At 43.1% G+C, this 18,542-nt stretch overlaps 1 protein-coding gene across 3 annotated transcripts in view; it reads right to left on the minus strand.

The window, feature by feature from the left end:
* Nucleotides 1-482: 482 nt before the first annotated feature.
* Nucleotides 483-18,542, minus strand: part of TSPAN5 (tetraspanin 5) — a 188,377-nt gene continuing 170,317 nt past the window's right edge. For 2 of the 3 annotated variants that reach the window (XM_033214866.1, XM_033214867.1), the window contains exons 3-8: nt 15,864-16,010; nt 11,264-11,434; nt 8,704-8,829; nt 6,147-6,194; nt 5,923-6,039; nt 483-2,684 (exon numbers count right to left, since the gene is read on the minus strand). In XM_033214866.1, the coding sequence (XP_033070757.1) occupies nt 2,619-2,684; nt 5,923-6,039; nt 6,147-6,194; nt 8,704-8,829; nt 11,264-11,434; nt 15,864-16,010 (675 nt within the window). In that variant the 3' untranslated portion in view covers nt 483-2,618. The remainder of the gene's footprint in view (nt 2,685-5,922; nt 6,040-6,146; nt 6,195-8,703; nt 8,830-11,263; nt 11,435-15,863; nt 16,011-18,542) is intronic. The other variant, XM_033214868.1, reaches the window with a different exon arrangement.

Genomic DNA, 18,542 nt, shown 5'->3' on the forward strand with positions numbered 1-18,542 from the left:
TATACCCTGTCTCCCACTCCAGAACTGCTAGGGGTAAGGTCGGGGGAATCTGTATTTCACATGGTCCCCAAGTGATTGTAACCAGCAGATGACCTCATGGGCAGAGATTTCCTACATACAGGGCTCTGGCCTCTGTGTCTTGTCAGTCAGCATTTGTAAGTGCAAAGGAACCTTTCCCTTCCCAACTACAAAATCTTACCTTTCTGTTTCCCCTCCTAGAAAACCGGATCAGAACAATGCTTCTCAAAATGTAGTTCCCAAACGAGCTGCAAACAGCATCACCTACGATCTTATCAGAATACAAATTCTCCAGCCCCACCTCAGACCTACTAAGTTAGAAATTATGGGCATGGAGCAAATGCATTCATGTGTTTTAACAAGTCCTCCCAGTGATCCTGACACCTGCTAAAGTTTGAGAACCACTGGATTCAAAAATTTCACAATTTCAAGAAAGAAGTAATGAAGAAAGACACAACTCCATGTAAGGTAGAACCAAGTTTATTAATGACAGCCTTTATTACAATCACTCTCAAGTGTAAAAAATAAAGGGTGATTAATTAATATTTAAAACTCACTCGGACTTGCTGTTTGGCCTTTCAGTGAATGTGCCAAAGGGCAGGGATCTTGCCTGATTCTGAATCAACTGGCCAGATGGAGTTCACTGGAGAATGAGGCAATCAACAAAAAAGACAAACAATGCCAAATGGAGAGCTCGTGTCTTCCCCATGTTGGCAGGACATTACAAAATGGCAACTGTGGTGGGGGCACAGATGAAGTCAGACAACCTTACAGTCGGAATAAGACGTGAACACCTCTACCTATACAGAGACAAAAACACACACATGCAGAGCCATACACACACCAAATTGTGAACACAGTTTTGAAAAGAATTTCCTTTCTGTCCTTTCTCTGAGCAGACTGACACATTCATCAGCCACCACCACGCACCATGGGGCTGAAATGGAAAACCTCGCTTAATTTCCACAAAGTATGCTAGCTGGCTGCCCAGTTATGTGCTGGCAAATCTGTCCGCACCGAAAAATGTGCCTGTGGTTTTCCCAGCGTTCCACAGACTGGTATCTGCTCCCCAGGAGGGCAACATCCGGTGGACACCAGCTGGATTAAAATCTAGAGGGCAAAACTCATTCCTCCCACCTAAAGTGGGGGCAGGAGCGGCAGCACCAGGAAGTGGTTTTCCACTTTGTGTTACACAGTACTTGCCCCAGTTCAACGCGTTCCCCTCCAAAGTATTTGTGCTTTGATACCATCCTGATGGTTAGTCTGCAATAAGAAAACTGAAGGAGCTATGGCCATGCACTATTTTCTTTTTTTTAATAAAAGCAAACTAAAGAGGAAGAAAAAGAAACCATTAGGAGCTTTTGACTGGGTCAATGTTGTTTCAAAATTGGGTTTAATTCCATTCAAAGAGAAAGAAGGGGAGGGTGCAGAAGAGGCCACTCAGATCGACTCTGGAAGAGAGCACTGAGACCAGGGAAGCGTTTGGATGGTACAGCTGGTCTCTTCCCAGCCAGGCTGGGAGGACATGCCACAACCTCCCAAGGCTGTGAACCTAGGAAATAAGTGTTGACCAAATAACATATTTCAATGTTTGTAGAAAAGCCGGCAGGAAAGGGAGATGATAGATTCAGATTCACAGGTCATGCAGGTTAAGATTTTATCAAAAATTAATGCTTGAGCTGAGTAAGAAAACACTAAAATTTAAGTGGAACCATATCATAGCTTTCACCTTTGGAAGACGAAAAACAACAAACATACAAAACAAAATGACCCAGAGTATTCCAGAGTTTCCAAAAATTCAACTGCTAATTTTGGCAGGGTGAGAAGAAGGGGGGGGTATTTAACCGATACCTCCTTCATTAACCTCATTTTCTCCTTGAATTTCACTGATAAAGCTCAGGCCTACTTAGAAAAACGATCAGTCCTGCTAAAATATAGCCTCATGAAGTCTTCCGATGCCCTTGCTCGGTGCACATGAAATACACAACTTGTGTTACAAGGAGACTTTCCAGGATAGACCAAGTGTACTCGCCCGAGTGACTTGAATACCATCACAAAATCTGAACCCAAGACGAGTTGTTTTCTTCTTCAGATCAGAGTGGCACGTGTTTCCTAAAATGCACATGGAGGGATGCTGACAAACCACTGCCCTCCCAGGTGAGGGGCTGAGTCTTTGAGGAGATGCACTCCTTCAGACCATGGAACAGAAGGTGGTCCGTCCAAGGTGTGGCGAAGAGCAAAGCTGCCTTCCCAGCCCTCCAGTTACAGAAGATGAGGACAAGACTGCATTTTCCGCACATTCAAGTACATCTGGGTCCCCCACCCTCCCTTTTTTTCTTTTTTGGTAAGCATCCAACTGTCCATAAATTCATGGCTACAGTAGAGATTCACGGCGCGACTTTCATACTGGTTATTTTTGTTTTTTAATTCTGTCAGTGAGCAGCATTTCCCAGTTTTACCCCACGAATGGCAGCTCCATTAGGCGAGACTGCGGGCTGCATCTGTGATTAGGTCCGTGCAGCTTGAAGATGAGTTCCGCACGCGGGAGGGTCCCAAAAGCTGGGTCTGTCCAGTGTCTTGCAGCAGCGGTTGCAGGGGCTCTACCAGCTCGCCCTGACAGCTTCGATATCGCTAACCAAATTCTGGGCCAGGCATATCCCAAAAATCTGAGAAAGGAAGAAAATGTGAGTCAAACAGTGACACTTGTAACTTTTACCCCTGGCCACTGTGTCCCATTTTTTTTTTAATTGTTGATTTTTGAAATTTAAGATGTAATTCATATGTGGTACAAAGCATCCTTGCAATGTGTATAATTCAGTGGCTCTTAGTATATTCACAAAGCTATGCAACTATCACCACTATCTAATCACAGAACATTTCATGACCCCAAAAAGAAACCCAGCACCTGTGAGCAGTCATTCCCATCCCACCATCCCTACAGACCTGGCAACCACTATTCCACTTCACATTCCCATCCCACCATCCCTACAGACCTGGCAACCACTATTCCACTTCACATTCCCATCCCACCATCCCTACAGACCCGGCAATCACTATTCCACTTCCTGCCTCCATGGATTTGCCTCTTCAGGACATTTCATATCAAGGGAATCATATAATACGGGGCTTTTGTGACTGTTTTTTTCATGTAGCAAAATATTTTCAAGGTTCATACACATGTACTATTAATTTATTCCTTTGGATGGCTGAATGATATTCCATGGCATGGATATGCCACATTTTGTTTACTCCTTAGTTGATGGGTATTTGCATTGCTCTCACATTTTGGCAATTATGAATAATTCTGCTATGAACACGAGCATACAAGTTTTTGGGCAAATATGTTCTCAAATCTTTTGGGTACACTCCTAGGAGTAGAATTGCTGACTCATATGGTATCTCTATATTTAACTTTTGAGAAACTGCTAAATTGTTTCCCAAAGAGGTTGCAACATTTTCATTTCCATCAGCAACATATGAGGGTTTCATTTTCTCCACATCCTTGCCAATACTTTGTTATTGTCCGTCTTTTTTATTCTAACCACTTCAAAGAGTATGAAGTATGTGGCTTTGAATTGCATTTCCTTAATGACTACTGACATGGGCATCTTTTCATGTGCTTATTAGCCATTTAAATCTTTTTTTTTTTTTTTTTGAGACGGAGTCTCCTTCTGTCCCCCAGGCTGCTGGAGTGCAGTGGCATGATCTCAGCTCACAGCAAGCTCCGCCTCCCGGGTTCACGCCATTCTCCTGCCTCAGCCTCCTGAGTAGCTGGGACTACAGGTGCCCGCCACCGTGCCCGGCTAATTTTTTTGCATTTTTAGTAGAGACAGGGTTTCACCGTGTTAGCCAGGATGGTCTCGATCTCCTGACTTCATGATCCGCCCGCCTTGGCTGCCCAAAGTGCTGGGATTACAGGCGTGAGCCACCGTGCCCGGCCTTTTTTATTGTTGAGTTTTAAAAGTTATTTATATTTTCTAGATACTAGGAGTTATCTTTTCACATTCTTGATAGTATCATTTTCAGCACAGTTTCTAATTTTGAAGTTCTGTGAAATATTTACATTTGTGTCGTTGCTTATGCTTTTGATGTCATATCTAAGAAGACACTGCTTAATCCAAAGTCACAAATATTTATGCCTATGTTTTCTTCTGGAGTTCTACAGTGTTAGAGGGGAAAAAAAAAAAGTCTTTGCTTTGAGTTAATTTTTACATATGGCGTGAGTTAGGAGTCTAAATTCATAATTCTGCATATCCAGTTTTCCCAGTACCATTTGTTGAAATGACTGCTCTTTCCCTATTGAATGGTTTTGGTTCCCTTGTCAAAAATCAACTGACCATACATGTATGAGCTTATTTCTTCTTCTTTTTTATTTTTTATTTTTGAGACAGGATCTTGCTCTGTCACCCAGGCTAGGGTGCAATGGCGCAATCTCAGCTCACTGCAACCTCGCAGGCTCAAGTGGTCCTCCCTCCTCAGCCCCCCAAGTAGCTGGGACCACAGGTATGTGCCACCACACTGTGCTCATTGTTTTATTTTTACTTTTTGTAGAGACAAGGTCTTGCTATGTTGCTCAGGCTGGTCTTGAACTCCAGGGCTCAAGTCATCCTCCTGCCTTGGTCCCTCAAAGTGTGGGATTATATTCATGAGTCATGAATATAATGGCTTGGTTTTTTTTCTACCACACCTGGCTTGGTTTTTTTTCTTGATTTTTCAATTTTATTCCACTTATCTATATGGCTAATCTTACTCAAGTACACACTATGTTGATTACTGTATAGCTTTGTACTAAGTTTTTAATTGAGTAGTGCGAATTCTCCAACTTTGTTTTACTTTTGCAAATTTGTTTTGGCTATCATGGGTCCCTTGCTTTTCCACAGGAATTTTAGGATCAGCTTGTCCATTTTTGCTAAAAAGTGGTTATAATTTTGATAGGGATTACACTGAATCTATAGATCAACTTGAGGAGTGTTGTTACCTTAATAATATGAAGTGTTGCAATTGTGAACATAGGATATCTTTATATTTACTTAGGTCTTCTTTAATTCATTTCAACTATGTGCTCTTAGGAAAGTATCACACCAACAACATGAAGAGTCCAGCTCTTGAGACTGGCCAGGAGGAAGAGTTGGTGCTCCCTTCCTTCACTAGCACTTTGGCAAGGTGGTTCAGGGAGAGAAAGGGTTATGACATCTCTGTGAAACTCCCCAAAACCTTAACATCACCACTGAGATCTACTTCTAACTATGCATGTTTGACTCAGTTGCCACAATGCAGTATTATTGAACCCATGTAAACGATGGAATGCCTGCAGGCAACTACTGATCTAATTAATGTCTCCATCTTAGAAAAAGACAAGGTTTCCTAAAGTATTTCATGATAGTAGCATCTAAACTAAGAGCTTTAATAAAACACAAACCAGGCCGGGCACGATGACTCACGCCTGTAATCCCAGCACTTTGGGAGACCGAAGCAGGCGGATCACAAGGTCAGGAGATCGAGACCATCCTGGCTAACATGGTGAAACCCCGTCTCTACTAAAAATACAAAAAATTAGCCAGGTGTGGTGGTGGGCGCCTGTAGTCCCAGCTACTCTGGAGGCTGAGGCAGGAGAATGGCATGAACCCGGGGGCGGAGCTTGCAGTGAGCCAAGATCATGCCACTGCACTCCAGCCTGGGCAACAGAGTTAGACTCTGTCTTATTCATACATACATACATACATACATACATACATACATAAATAAATAAATAACACACACCAAATCATTTAGGTCTGTTCCTTGGCCCTCCAATGTGTCTTAAAAACTATGACAACCAAGGTTTTTAAGCAAAGCTCCGATCCTGGCAAAGGCTCTCCCAGGGCATTATTTCCCTGTGATATTCATAAAGGACCCTTATCTTACCTGCAGCAACGCAATGCCTATGAAAATACCAGCAACGATGGTTAAATTGTCCTGCAACCACTTCTCAAACTGGGGCACACAGCCTTTCGTGTAGATTACAATCTGCTGGTCAACTTCCTTCACAAGGGAAGAGGAGAGCACACTGTCACAGATAGAGCACCAGGCACAGGCCAAAGCTCCTCCAACACCCTTTGTGCTAAGCAACAAGATGAGATTCCACTTACTGGTTTTTGCCTGGCATCATAGCCACACTGAGTGTTGATGACATCTTCCTAGTGAAGAAAGGAAAGAGAAAAGTGAAATTTACTCATTAGACAGAAAGCCCACCTAGAAATGAACAGAAGACTTCTGTTATGCATTAGTAATAAAATGTGTATCTGAGCACAAAGACTGCAGCACTGTGTTAAACACTTTATATACATGACCCCATGTCATTATTGCGACAATCTTCAGAAGTAGGTATTAAAATATGCCCCATTTTACAAATCAGGAAAACTAAGGCTTGGGGAATATCAGAAAAGACAGCAAGTCTATCACACAGGAGGCTCAAGTTTCAAAGTGGTGCCAACCTCAAGAAGCTTATGGGATTTAGGGAACTGGAGACACAGGTAAAAAACGTAATTTAAAGGGCACCGTAAATCTTCATGTATGCTCTTTTGGATGGACTGCTACTTTTAATCTGTATACTTCTACGTTACCTAAATGGTTTTTTTTTTTTTTTTTTTTTTTTTTTTTTGAGACGGAGTCTCGCTCTGTCGCCCGGGCTGGAGTGCAGTGGCCAGATCTCAGCTCACTGCAAGCTCCGCCTCCCGGGTTCACGCCATTCTCCTGCCTCAGCCTCCCGAGTAGCTGGGACTACAGGCGCCCGCCACCTCGCCTGGCTAGTTTTTTGTATTTTTTTTTTTAGTAGAGACGGGGTTTCACCGGGTTAGCCAGGATGGTCTCGATCTCCTGACCTTGTGATCCGCCCATCTCGGCCCTAAATGGTTTTTCAATGAGCTTTTAATAATTAAAAAAACAAAACAATGCCCTGATTACATAATCACATGGACAACTTCACGTCTCACAGAGTCTGATCAGAAACATGTTTCCACTTTTTCGGGTTAGTTCATTTTCCACCTCTGCAGGGTGTGGGGCAGATTTTATTAGCTTAGAGCACAAGGAATGAACTAGCTCTACCCAGAGGATCTGTAGGTGAAAGGGGAAGCATTAATGCCTCTGAGAACACAGAATTCTCCCAAGGGGATGTTAACATGGGACAGGAATTGGCGACAGGAGGCGCGCTGTGTGGCACCTGCTGGCCAGTGCAAGGCCACCGGGATGAGCCCCTCAAGCTCTGAGCGGGCACTCTGCCTCCATGTGGCTCTCCTCAGAAGGGAGAGGAGGTTTGAGCTGGCAGGAAAGGGCAGCTGGCGGGGCAGCACAGTCCTTAATGACTTTGTCTCCTCTTTCAGACCAAGAGAAACAGCCGAGGTGGTCCCGCGGGGGCAGCCTGCAGGAAGTTCTGCTTTTCCACTCCAAGACCACAGCTCCTTTTAAGAGCTCCACAGCCTCCATCATAAGGAGGAGCAACCCCACTGAGCTCATCAGCACCCACTTGCCTCTGCTTCTGGGGGTTAAGGGTGAGCCTTGGGGAGTACATTTGGAGACTGCAGGGCCAGAGAACTGTTGAGGAGTCCCAGAAGGGCTCTGCAGTTAGGAGCACATAGAGATGCACGGAGTAACCGCTCATGCTTGTCATTCTAACACTAGATAGTTACTTTTTTTTTTTTTTTTTTTTTTAAAGAAATGTGGTCTCACTCTGTCACCAGGATGGAGTGCAGTGGCATGATCATGGCTCACTGCAGCCTCAGACTCCTGGGTTCAAGTGATCCTCTCGTTTCAGCCTCCAGAGTAGATGGGACCACGGGTGTGTGCCACTACATATGGCTAATTTTTTAATTTTTTTGTAGAGATGGGGTCTCACTATGTTGCTCAGGCTGGTCTTTAACTCCTGGGCTCAAGGGATCCTCCCACCTCAGCCTCCAAAGGCTGGGCAGGTGGAACTACTACGCCTGGCTTAAGAATTGCATTTTAAGTCATTCTATATACCAGGCACGATTTGACCCAAAATATAATTAAACCTGTGGCGAAAGTGAGAGATTTATAGATTTTATATTTTATTCTTTTTTATAATAAAATGCAAACTGCATGACTGTAGTCATGATGGCATTCAGGAGTCCAGGCAGCTGTGGTCTTCCCACACAGCAGTCCAGCCCTATTTTGTCTTGAACTCTCCTCTTACTTCTAATAGTTTCCCTAGAACTAAGCCAAAAAGAAAAGGGTTACTAACCCCAAACCAATGCAGAGAGCTCTCATATGAGCCTGCCCCTCTCACAAAGAAAGGCTAACAGATGATACAGGCAGGTTGCCTGGGTCTCATATTCCACTCCATTGCCTGCTAGCAGTGCAAGCTTGGGAAAGTCACTTACACCTCATGTGCCTTGATTTCTTCCCCCTGAAAAGGGAGGGTATTGGTGGTATCTGCCAGTAGGAATGTGCCCAACTTAAATGAGCCAACGCACATAAAGGCTTAGAATAGGAACCAGCACACACTGCTAAATTAATGCCAGCAATTATTACTCCTACTAGGAAGATTTGAGCACTATACCCCCTACAGGAGCTACAAATAGGAGTAACCAGGTAAGAAGAGGTTTCAACAAAAAAATCACTCTGCTCATCCCATGCACACTCTCAGCATGATGTACAGAGTAGGCCAAGAGTTCGCTGGCATTCACTTACTGCGGGATCTTTAGTGCAGCAGGAGAATGGAACGCCACATCGCTCTCGACTTGCATTGGAATCTGTGCAATTGAAGTAAATATTTAGGTTCCAATCATCAGCTCCAAAAGCCCCACAGCACTGCCACTAGAGCAAACAGGAAAGAATTAGAACATCCCAACTTGGAGGCAAGCAGGTGCCTACACTCACACCCGCTGAACGACACCCAGCTTCTGCCAGCTCTGACCTTTTTCTCTGTCCCAGACTTTATTTTTAAGCCAAACGGAACCTAAATGGCCCATATAAAAGCTTCCAAATTAATTAAGGCTGAAGGTTTGCAGGGATGCGTTGGCACGATTTAGACAACTGATGAGACCCGTGGTGTTAGGTGGAAGAAGGGCAGAGCAGCTGTACAGCAGGGCTGAGTTAGAACAAGATCTGTTTGGCTTGGGCACGTCATTCGAGAAGGAGAAACAAGAACATTCTAGAAGGGTAAATAAGACACAAACAACAGTGGTAGTGACTGAAGGAGGCAACGGGTTATGGGTGGGCTACCTATAGGCTTACTTTTTCAAAGTTTTGATCTCCACATTCTAATAGTCTTTTAAAGATCTGTTTTGTTTTATGGAGGTATAACTGACATACAATAAATTGCACATTTTAAAGTATACAGTTTGATAAATTTTGACATCTGTATACGTCACAAAACCATCACCACAATCAATGGATATATAGTTAATATATCCATTACCACCAAAAATTTTAGAGGTTAGCTTTTCATCATATTTGTTTCTACTCTGAATTTTTTTAAAAACAAGAGCATGTGTTTTACATTTTCAACTTTAAAAAGTCAGTCTTCCAATTAAAATATCATAAAACAAGCAGTTAAATTCAGTGGTTCTTAAATGGGGCCTGAGTGGTAGGGTTCTACAAACTTGCAGGTCTTTATAAACCTGCACTGAAAAGTCAGGTAGGCTGAGTCTGGACTTGGACAGCGGTGTCTGTGGCATTTATGTATAAGGCAGTACCAGAGGGCAAGCAGAAGCCCAGGGAATGGTAGCATACAGAAGCCCTTCCTCACTTCCCTGGGATGCACTTTCTCTACTTCTCTGAGTTAAATAAATATCAACCCGCAACCATTTGAAGACCTTCTGGGCCAATAGCTACTTCTAAACATTACATTCCATGATGCAAAAAGAAAGTCACATGAAACTGTAGTATTTCCATATAAAGCACACAGCATTCCAAGATAACATGGTCCCTCCAGGGCTTGGGTTGTGCATTTCAAGGTGTGCCCACAAAGCTCCATCAATGTGTCATGCAATCCAGTCAGGAATAATGCCTGGAAAAGGATTATTAGGGAGCCCGCACCCATTAGGACCTAATAAAACGGTGAAGTCAGCTGAGGACATGAATCAGGGCTTAATTTCCCACTTAAGGTACAGCTTACTCCAGGACGAAATGTTGCTGCCACTGAACAAAACCACATAACCCAGCTCAGTCCTGAGTGCCTAAGGAAGGGGTTGGCCTCCCTCATGACGCATGTCGACATGGCTGCTGCCTCCCTTCATCACAGGCAGAAAACTGTCCAACCCCAAGAAAGCTACCATTCACTGGGCTTCTGCTTGCCCTCTGGCCCTGCCACATACATAAATGCCACAGACACCACTGTCCAAGTCCAAGCTCAGCCTACCCGGCTTTTCAGTGCAGGTATATAAAGACCTGCAAGTTTGTAGAACCCTACCACCCTAAGCCGAATATAAAAACATGTATGTCTCATGAGTGTCATAATATCCCTGTGAGTCAGACAGTAGCTAGTATTATTTCCATTTTACTATTCGGGAAATAGGTCAAGGTCCTGTGAGCCCAGGGTCCCTTATCAGATTTTGGCACTAGACCTGTGTCTTTTGGTCCCTTGCATTCTGAGTGAAACAGGACATCTGCTGCTTTGCTGGCACTGAAGGAGCCATTTCACAGGCGTGCTCAGAGACCAGAGGGAGTGGCTTGGACTCCAACGTTCAGGGACCAGAGGGAGTGGCCGGGATTCCGCCGCGCAGATTCTTCACTTGTTAGAAGCTACTAGGACTTAGGAGTTTCCAAGCTTTTGCTTTTAACTGCATGTGCAATAATAATATTTGGATAGGCACATTTTAGGAACTCTGTGGCAAATGATTCCGTTAAGTAGAATATTATGAGCTGTGAAATATCAAGGATTACCAAAAAAGGGGGCAAGGAATAAGAAAGAATCCATATTTAATAACCAACGAAAACTTTAAACCTGGAGCAAAACAATGTTCCTCAAATGCAAATAGGAAAGGACAGCCGTGATTAGAACTTATTGCTCAAGCGTTTTCTTCTTTGTTCCTCTAACTTAACAGAAGTTGAAACAAGTGAAAATAGGACATTTCCACTTAGAATACAAATCCTGGAAGTCATAGAGCAAGTTGGAAAATAATAAACAAACACCCATGCAGAAGAGTCAGGTAGTTTCCAGCTGGCAGATGCAGAAACCAGGAGGAATATTCACTGGGGTCATCGTTCAGAGAACCTTCAACTGGAAAACAAACCACTTTAAACTTACATATTCCTGGGTGAAGTCTATGAGGTTTTGCAAATCAATGTCATCCCGATATGCTCTGATGTTGTTGTTTATAAAGAAATACAGCTGGTCTTTGATCCAGTCCTTGAAAACAAATGCTAGTACTCCGGCAGTGAGCTCCAGGAAGAAAATAATTCCGAGGAACACAGAAAACTAAGACGAAAGACACACAGAGAACAGTTATAAGGCTATTTTGATCATATATAGCTAAATGGTTACTCTCTAAACAGGTTTGTATTTACATTGGATTGTTATACATCTCCAAAGTAGATAATCTTCAGTTTCTGCTGATTCATTAATAGAATATTACACTCCAAGAAAGGACTTTTAAAAATCATTTCATAATCACATTTTAGGGTCTCTAGTGTTCCATTTGGTAATTAACCAACAAAGCCCATAAGCAAACATGGATAAGAATTTCTCATTAGACCCACATTAAGGCCTAATGAATTTCTCATGATTAATGTACTGCCAGATGCTTGAACAATGACCTGACATCATCTCTAGTAAGCTTCTGTAACTTGAAAGATAGATTATTCCAATATTTTAAGATCGCCTGTCATTTGTGACTGTGGCCTTGATTCTCTATGCAATATATTCCTTTTATGGATTCAGACACCATTTTAATTCTCTTTTGCACCTACTATACAGGGTAAAGTAACAGATGTGTTCATCTTAGATGAAGGGGTCAAAGAGGAAGTAGTGGGATGGGCAGTGACTGTGAAATGAAAGTTATTTCCCATCATAAAAACAAAATGAAACCCCTGAGTTGAAGGCTTTCCTGGGAATGCTAGCTGTGCTTGCCTTCCTCTAGGAAGCATGGGCCCCAGCAACCTTTAAGTGACATCAAAATGCAGCCAAGGGGAGACTTCTGCTTAATGTAGACAACAACAGGTCTAAAAGAAGGGCTCAAGACCATGAGGCAATGTGGTAACTGCCCGTAACTCTGGAGAAATTTCCCTTCCATCTAGAAGACTCAGAAGAGTCTCAGCTTAGTCATATCGACTTACTGCTCACGCCCACTGTTTTTTCCACCTCCTACCATCCTGTATTCTTAACCTTTTCAAAATTTGTTGTTAAAATAGATTATGAGAAATGAGCTGTGAAGGGTACACTGAGCAGAGAAGGTACAATGAACAGAGGGTACACTGCGGGTAAACTTCTGGTGACAACAGCAGAGAGGGTGACATGGTGCCACAACTGCTGGGCAGAGGTCCTCAAGGCCACATGCAGAACAGTGAGCAGCTGAGGAGGCAGGGGGTGCTCAGGTGGTCTGCGGCTCTATCTTCAGCAAGCAGACAAGGAGCTGCCGGCCAAGAGAAAAACGTATTGGGGAGTGGTGCAAAGGAAACAACAGTTACTCATTAAAAGAACAAAAGACAAAAAGCATTTATTCATTCAGCAAACATCTACTGAATGACCCACAATGGGTCAGGCCCTGAGGGAGGTGGGCTTTGCAGAAGCAAGGATGAATAAGACCATACCCCTTGCCTTCAAAGATGTCCCAGTCTTACATGATTAGGAAGGCTAGGGCAGGGAGTGGGGATCTGCAGACATCTAATGTCTAGGGACAGTGTTTGTCTAGGGTGCCGAGTACTGCTCTGTGAGGGCATGGGAGGAGGGGTGGAAGGTGGAAATAAGCGCTTGGCAAAGTTTTTGGACTCCCAGGTTTAGGCCCCAATTCTAGACCCTCCAGCTCAGCCCTTCAGGTTTCCCGAGAGTTCCTGGTTACATATCCTTCATGAACTCACCAGAAATGGAATTTAAACAGTTCTTAATTATCATCGGTGATGCCAAAAATTTCAATTTAAACTTTCCCCAATCTAGAAAAATGACCAGGAAAAATATCACACCACTTCTGCTCAATGCCTACCCTACAGTGTAAATAACTCCTTGCCCTGTATTAGGTACCACCTTAAGCATGTAAATATGAATTATGAATTATCACAGTACAGAAATGACAAAATTATAGCTATCATGCATGAGCACACGCAGGAAACAGCAAGTCAGGGAAAGATTTTAATTTGCTTTTTGTTCTCACCTCCATAAAGGTTAATTGCATTTTACAGTTCCCCTGGTAAATTTTCTCTTCGTGTTACATAATATACATACCAAAAGTTGAGTCCAAATTCAATTCATATAAAATATTTCGCAGATACCTACACGCCCCAGGCGCTGCTGAGCTAATTTCCTCTATTTTCAAAGGTGCAGAGACTGACTCACAGGCTTCATCCTAGAGCCTCGGTCAGCTAAGAAGGTCTGTTTCCATTTTGCAGTACCTTAGTTCCTGGATTTTCCCTCAGCATTTCTCCTAGGGACATCAGATCTTTGGAGCTATTTGGAGTCCTGTGGACGTTTACTTACTACTTATCTCATACCTCCTGTTCGAAGATTATTCCCGGCCAGTTTTTATTGTTTGTACTACATGGAGAGAGGCCATTTAAGATATTTTTCAAGTTTTAAAAGCCAAGAAACAACACAATTCTCTTCATTTCCAACATGAGACTTTATAAATTAAGGTGCTGATTTAGAGAAATGTGTAGTTTTCTGCCTATTCAGTCAACACTAGACATTTCAATTATAAGAAATGATAAACTATATTAAAGAAGTTACCACTATAAATGAAACTACATTAAAGTAAATCACAATTAACGGGACTGAGCAGGTGCAGTGGCTCATGCCTGTAATCCCAGCACTCTGGGAAGCTGAGCCAGGTGGATCACTTGAGGTCTGGAGTTCAAGACCAGCCTGGCCAACATGGTGAAACCCCATCTCTACTAAAAATAAAAAAATTATCCAGGGATGGTGGTAGGCTCCTGTAATCCCAGCTACTCGGGAGGCTGAGGCAGGAGAATCACTTGAATCCAGGAGGCAGAGGTTGCGGTGAGCCAAGATCACGCCACTGTACTCCAGCCTGGCAGCAAGAGTGAAACTCTATCTCAAAAAAAAAAAAAAAAAAGGATCCCACATTTTGGGGCATGGAGGCTGAAACCGATAAAATAGTGGCAACAGATGAATATGACCAGGACCCAATCAGGCTACAGGAAAGGTGGTGAGGTAAGTTGGCCAGGTGAGCTGAGCACGGGAGCACTGAGATGCCTCATGCCAAGAAGACTGGCAGGTTGGCAGGTAGCGATTGGGACAGAGCTCTCCTGGGGGCTCCCCAGGTTTCTGACTAGGTGAAGAATGAAGCATTTGGTTGTGTGTGTATGTGTGTGTGTGAGAGAGAAAGAGACAGCGAGAGAGAGAGAGAGAGAGAGAGTGTGTGTGTGTGTGTAGCAAAGGAGGGATCTAGCAGATAAGACAGATGGAGTCTTAGGAAACTAGCTACAGCCACTGTGGTCCAGTGTATCCACAAGAGAGAACCAGCTGCTTGTGAACGTATCTGTGAGACCAGGTACCCCTTGGTTTTCCTTGTTAGAATGAGTCATGCTAATTTTCAGGCTAAATAGCCTCCAAAAGCTTCTCCGAGCCAGAGCTGCTCAGAAATGGGCTGCCCTGGGTGGGGCACAGCGTGTACCCTCTTCTCAGGGATGTTTAAGAAAAGATGCTGGAGGATGATGTGGCAGAAATGCTGAGGAAGACAATCACACATTACATGACTATTGGACTACTTCTTGGATTTTTTTTTTTTTTTTTTAATGAAAATGTCCCTGGATGATGATGTGTCAATAAAAGTGGGAATAATTCTGGTAACAGGAAATATTACACTGCAACCGTTCTCCAGAAATCTCTACCATCCTTCCTCAGCAAATGAAGGTGGGTGCTTTGGATCCTTTCTCTGTTCTTAGAAAGGGGAATGGATGCTTCATACAGAGGGCTATGATTCAGACGCCCACCAGAGTGCCGAGCTCCACGCTGACAGGCACATTTGGCTACATTCAACAACCCTATTTAAGATACATAAATGGCACATGCCATTTTTTTCTCCTTTGAAAGAAGTCTCCAACACAAAGGCTTTCACTTTTCATTCTCTATTTTAACTTTAAATACCAATGAACCCCCTGGTGAAAATTCTCCTCTACAAACATTCACTCAGACAGTGATCACACCAACCCCACCACATCTAAAAATGACAAAGGAGAACTTTGTACCAGCTAAGGACAAAGGAGCTTTACCTTTTAGTGTTTCGCCATATTTAGCAGAACCTACTGCTTAACAGATTTAATCTGGACAGGCCACAGTCACTGTGCTTTTGCCTGGTTTCTCCAAACCAACGGCCTGCACAGCTCCCCACTTACTATGTGCATTAAAACGGTGGGGAGGAATCACTTAGAAGAAAAATACATATACCTACCTTAGTCCTGAAGATATCTTAGGGAATGGAATCTAAGTCTGTGATATATATGCACAAAACCTCCATGGATGGCACGGTGCAGTCGTGGGGGTGGTGGTGTACTTATTAAGGAGGCACGACTGGGAATCAGGGCTAGAGAGCTCTCTCAAAAGAAAATAATGACCTGGGCCCTACTTTTGCCAGTGCCTTTGGTACAGCTCACTGTCTTGCCTGTAGATAGGGTGACCCCCTGATGGAAGGTAACGTTTTGGCTCTCAATCTGAGAGTAGACAGTGGGATACTTACAAACTTGAGGAGGAAAGTGTTTTCCCGTAGCGCTCCAATGCACCCTGCAAATCCCAAAATGAACATCACTCCTCCCACCACAAGGAAGAGCCAAACTGGGTCAAAGCCGCCGAGATCGGTGATGGAAGAGATGTTGGACAGAACTCCCTGGGAGCAGAAAAGAACACACAACAAGGCACCAGGATGTGGGGTCAGTTTTCCAACATGTAAAGACTATCGCATTTGTCCTTTCCCCTCCCAAAGAAAACCTTCAGAGGGCATCTGGTTATCAGGTATGTGATGAATATTCAAGAGAGGAAAGAAAGAGAAAAAGAGAAAGAGAAAGAAAGAGAGAGAAAGAAAGGGAGAGAAAGAGAGAGAAAGAAAGATAGAGAAAAGAGAGAAACAAAGAAAAGGAAGGAAAGAAGGAAAGGAGGAGGGAAGGAAGGGAGGAAGGCAGGAAGGGGTGGAGAGAGGGAAGGAGGGAGGGAAACTGCTTTCTTTCCAATGTCTAAATGTGTTCATACTTTTGGGAAAACTATATGTAGAAAAAAAATTGCCAAGAAACTGTCCTCAGACCCTGTAAGGAGAAGATGTGGTGCTACCTTTGGTTTCAATGTCTGCAAATATAAGTGGTCTTCAGTAAAAACAAACAAACAAAAAAAGACAGATGTATAAAAAACACACATACCCCATGACTCCCCAGAAAGCGGGGAGGTCATCTTTAAGACCCAGGACACGCAGAAGTTAGACAAATGCCTACTGCAAAGCCCTTGGCATTTCTCTGGAAATAGGGTTGAGCTAGAAGCTGAAAACCAACACAGCAGCCGGTCCCAATTACAAACACCCACAATTTTTTTTTTTTTTTCCAAGAAAAAATTGTACCTCAGGATTTACTCTTGAGCTTCATGGGAGACCTTTATTACCCTGAGATCCCAAAAGCCTTGTGTGGTTTGCTCTGGTGGCTGTTCTGAAGCTTGCTATTGGGGTATTTCTTACCACCTTCCTTTGAGTTGAAATTTAAAAGATTTACAAATCAAAGTTTACTTCCTCACTTTCAACTCTTATTCTTCTGCCACAAGAACACCAAACAGACCCCGAGTAATTTCACTTTTCCACAATGACATTTCTTTACTGAAATCCCCTCTTCCCTTATGTGTGATACTACATCAAATACCACCTAGAACCTATGTTACAAGATTATTTTGAAACTGTGGATGTGCATGGGCCTTAAACAGTCAATATCACCAATATTTTAATTTTATTGAAGTTGTTTGGTACTCTCAAATCAAAATACCTCCAGAGCATCACAGTATAGTTTGCTGTAAAGCCTTAATAATTAAAAAAATTGTTTTCAAAGCACTCCCAATAACCTGTAAGAACAGGAAGCAATCATCTGATTTTATACTTGAGGAAAATGGAACTCAGAGCAGTTTGGTGACTGGCTGAAGGTGACAGATGCTATTGCTTCTTTGAAACCAGTATACAATATCTATTTCAGTACCAAGCAGGGGCCACACACTTGCTTCCCAGTACATCCCAGTCAGCACTAATCAACATCTGAACTTAGGAGTTTTAAGTTTTAATCCATTTAAAGGTTGCAGGTAGGAACATTTGGAGAAGCATATTTCATTTGTTCTATTTTTCTGCCTGTTTCTTCCTTTAGGGGGGTGTCAACTTACGAACAATAATAGGATATTAAGAACAGAATGCATATGGGGAATAAAGAACTCTTAAAATGTAAAACTTAAACCTAATTTTTAAAAGTCTAAGGTTTAATGTCACAGACAAATGGCTGAAAGGCTATTAAAGCAGTTGGGATTGAGGGTATATTCATTAACTTCTGAGGTGACATCAAAGGAGGCAACCACACCCTTCATGAGGCTGCATAGACCGAAGGTTTGATCCAGTTTTGTTTCTTGGGTTTCCAAGCAGCAAACTATGAATATTTACTCCAGGGGGAAAAGGTTGAAGGAAAACACAGAAATACTAAACCAATTCTACACCTATACACATGATGCTGAGAAAAGACTTGCCAGAGAAATCAGACAAAACCCAAGCAACAGGCTGGGTGGAGTGGCTCACACCTGTAATCCCAACACTTTGGGAGGCTGAAGCGGGAGGATCACTTGAGGCCAGGAGTTTGAGACCAGCCTGGGCAGTAGAGTGAGACCCTTTCTCTATAAAAGTAAACTTAAAATAAAAAATCCAAGCAACAGTGGTAAAGGCCCAGGATTGTTAGGATACCAGCCTCTCCCCCAAGAATGCCTTTAACCACAGATGTTAGTACCTGAAGTTTTCATGTTATGGACCTTCTCAGTCACGGGAAGAGAGAGAAGACTTTGGGGATACATGAAAACATTCTTAAAAGATTTTAATTATGGGAGAATAAGACACAGTTAACTTGGCACCAGAAAGAAAAGGTGACAGTAGCAGAATTGACAGAAATGTCAGTTCCATCATAAAGAGGCATTTCTAATACTGAGAGACAGGACTAGCTGGATTTCCTAAGCCAACTAAATTCCTAAACCGAGCTGGGAAAGGTGACCACACCCACCTTTAAAAAGGGGCTTGTAACTCAGCTCACACCCAACCAATCAGGTAGTAAAGAGGGCTCACTAAAATACAAATCAGGCTAAAGCAGGAGGTAAACAAATAGTGAAATCATATATCGCCTGAGAGCACAGCGGGAGGGACAGT

Source organism: Trachypithecus francoisi, unplaced genomic scaffold (assembly GCF_009764315.1).
Source record: "Trachypithecus francoisi isolate TF-2019V2 unplaced genomic scaffold, Tfra_2.0 Lachesis_group1, whole genome shotgun sequence".
NCBI lineage: Eukaryota > Metazoa > Chordata > Mammalia > Primates > Cercopithecidae > Trachypithecus > Trachypithecus francoisi.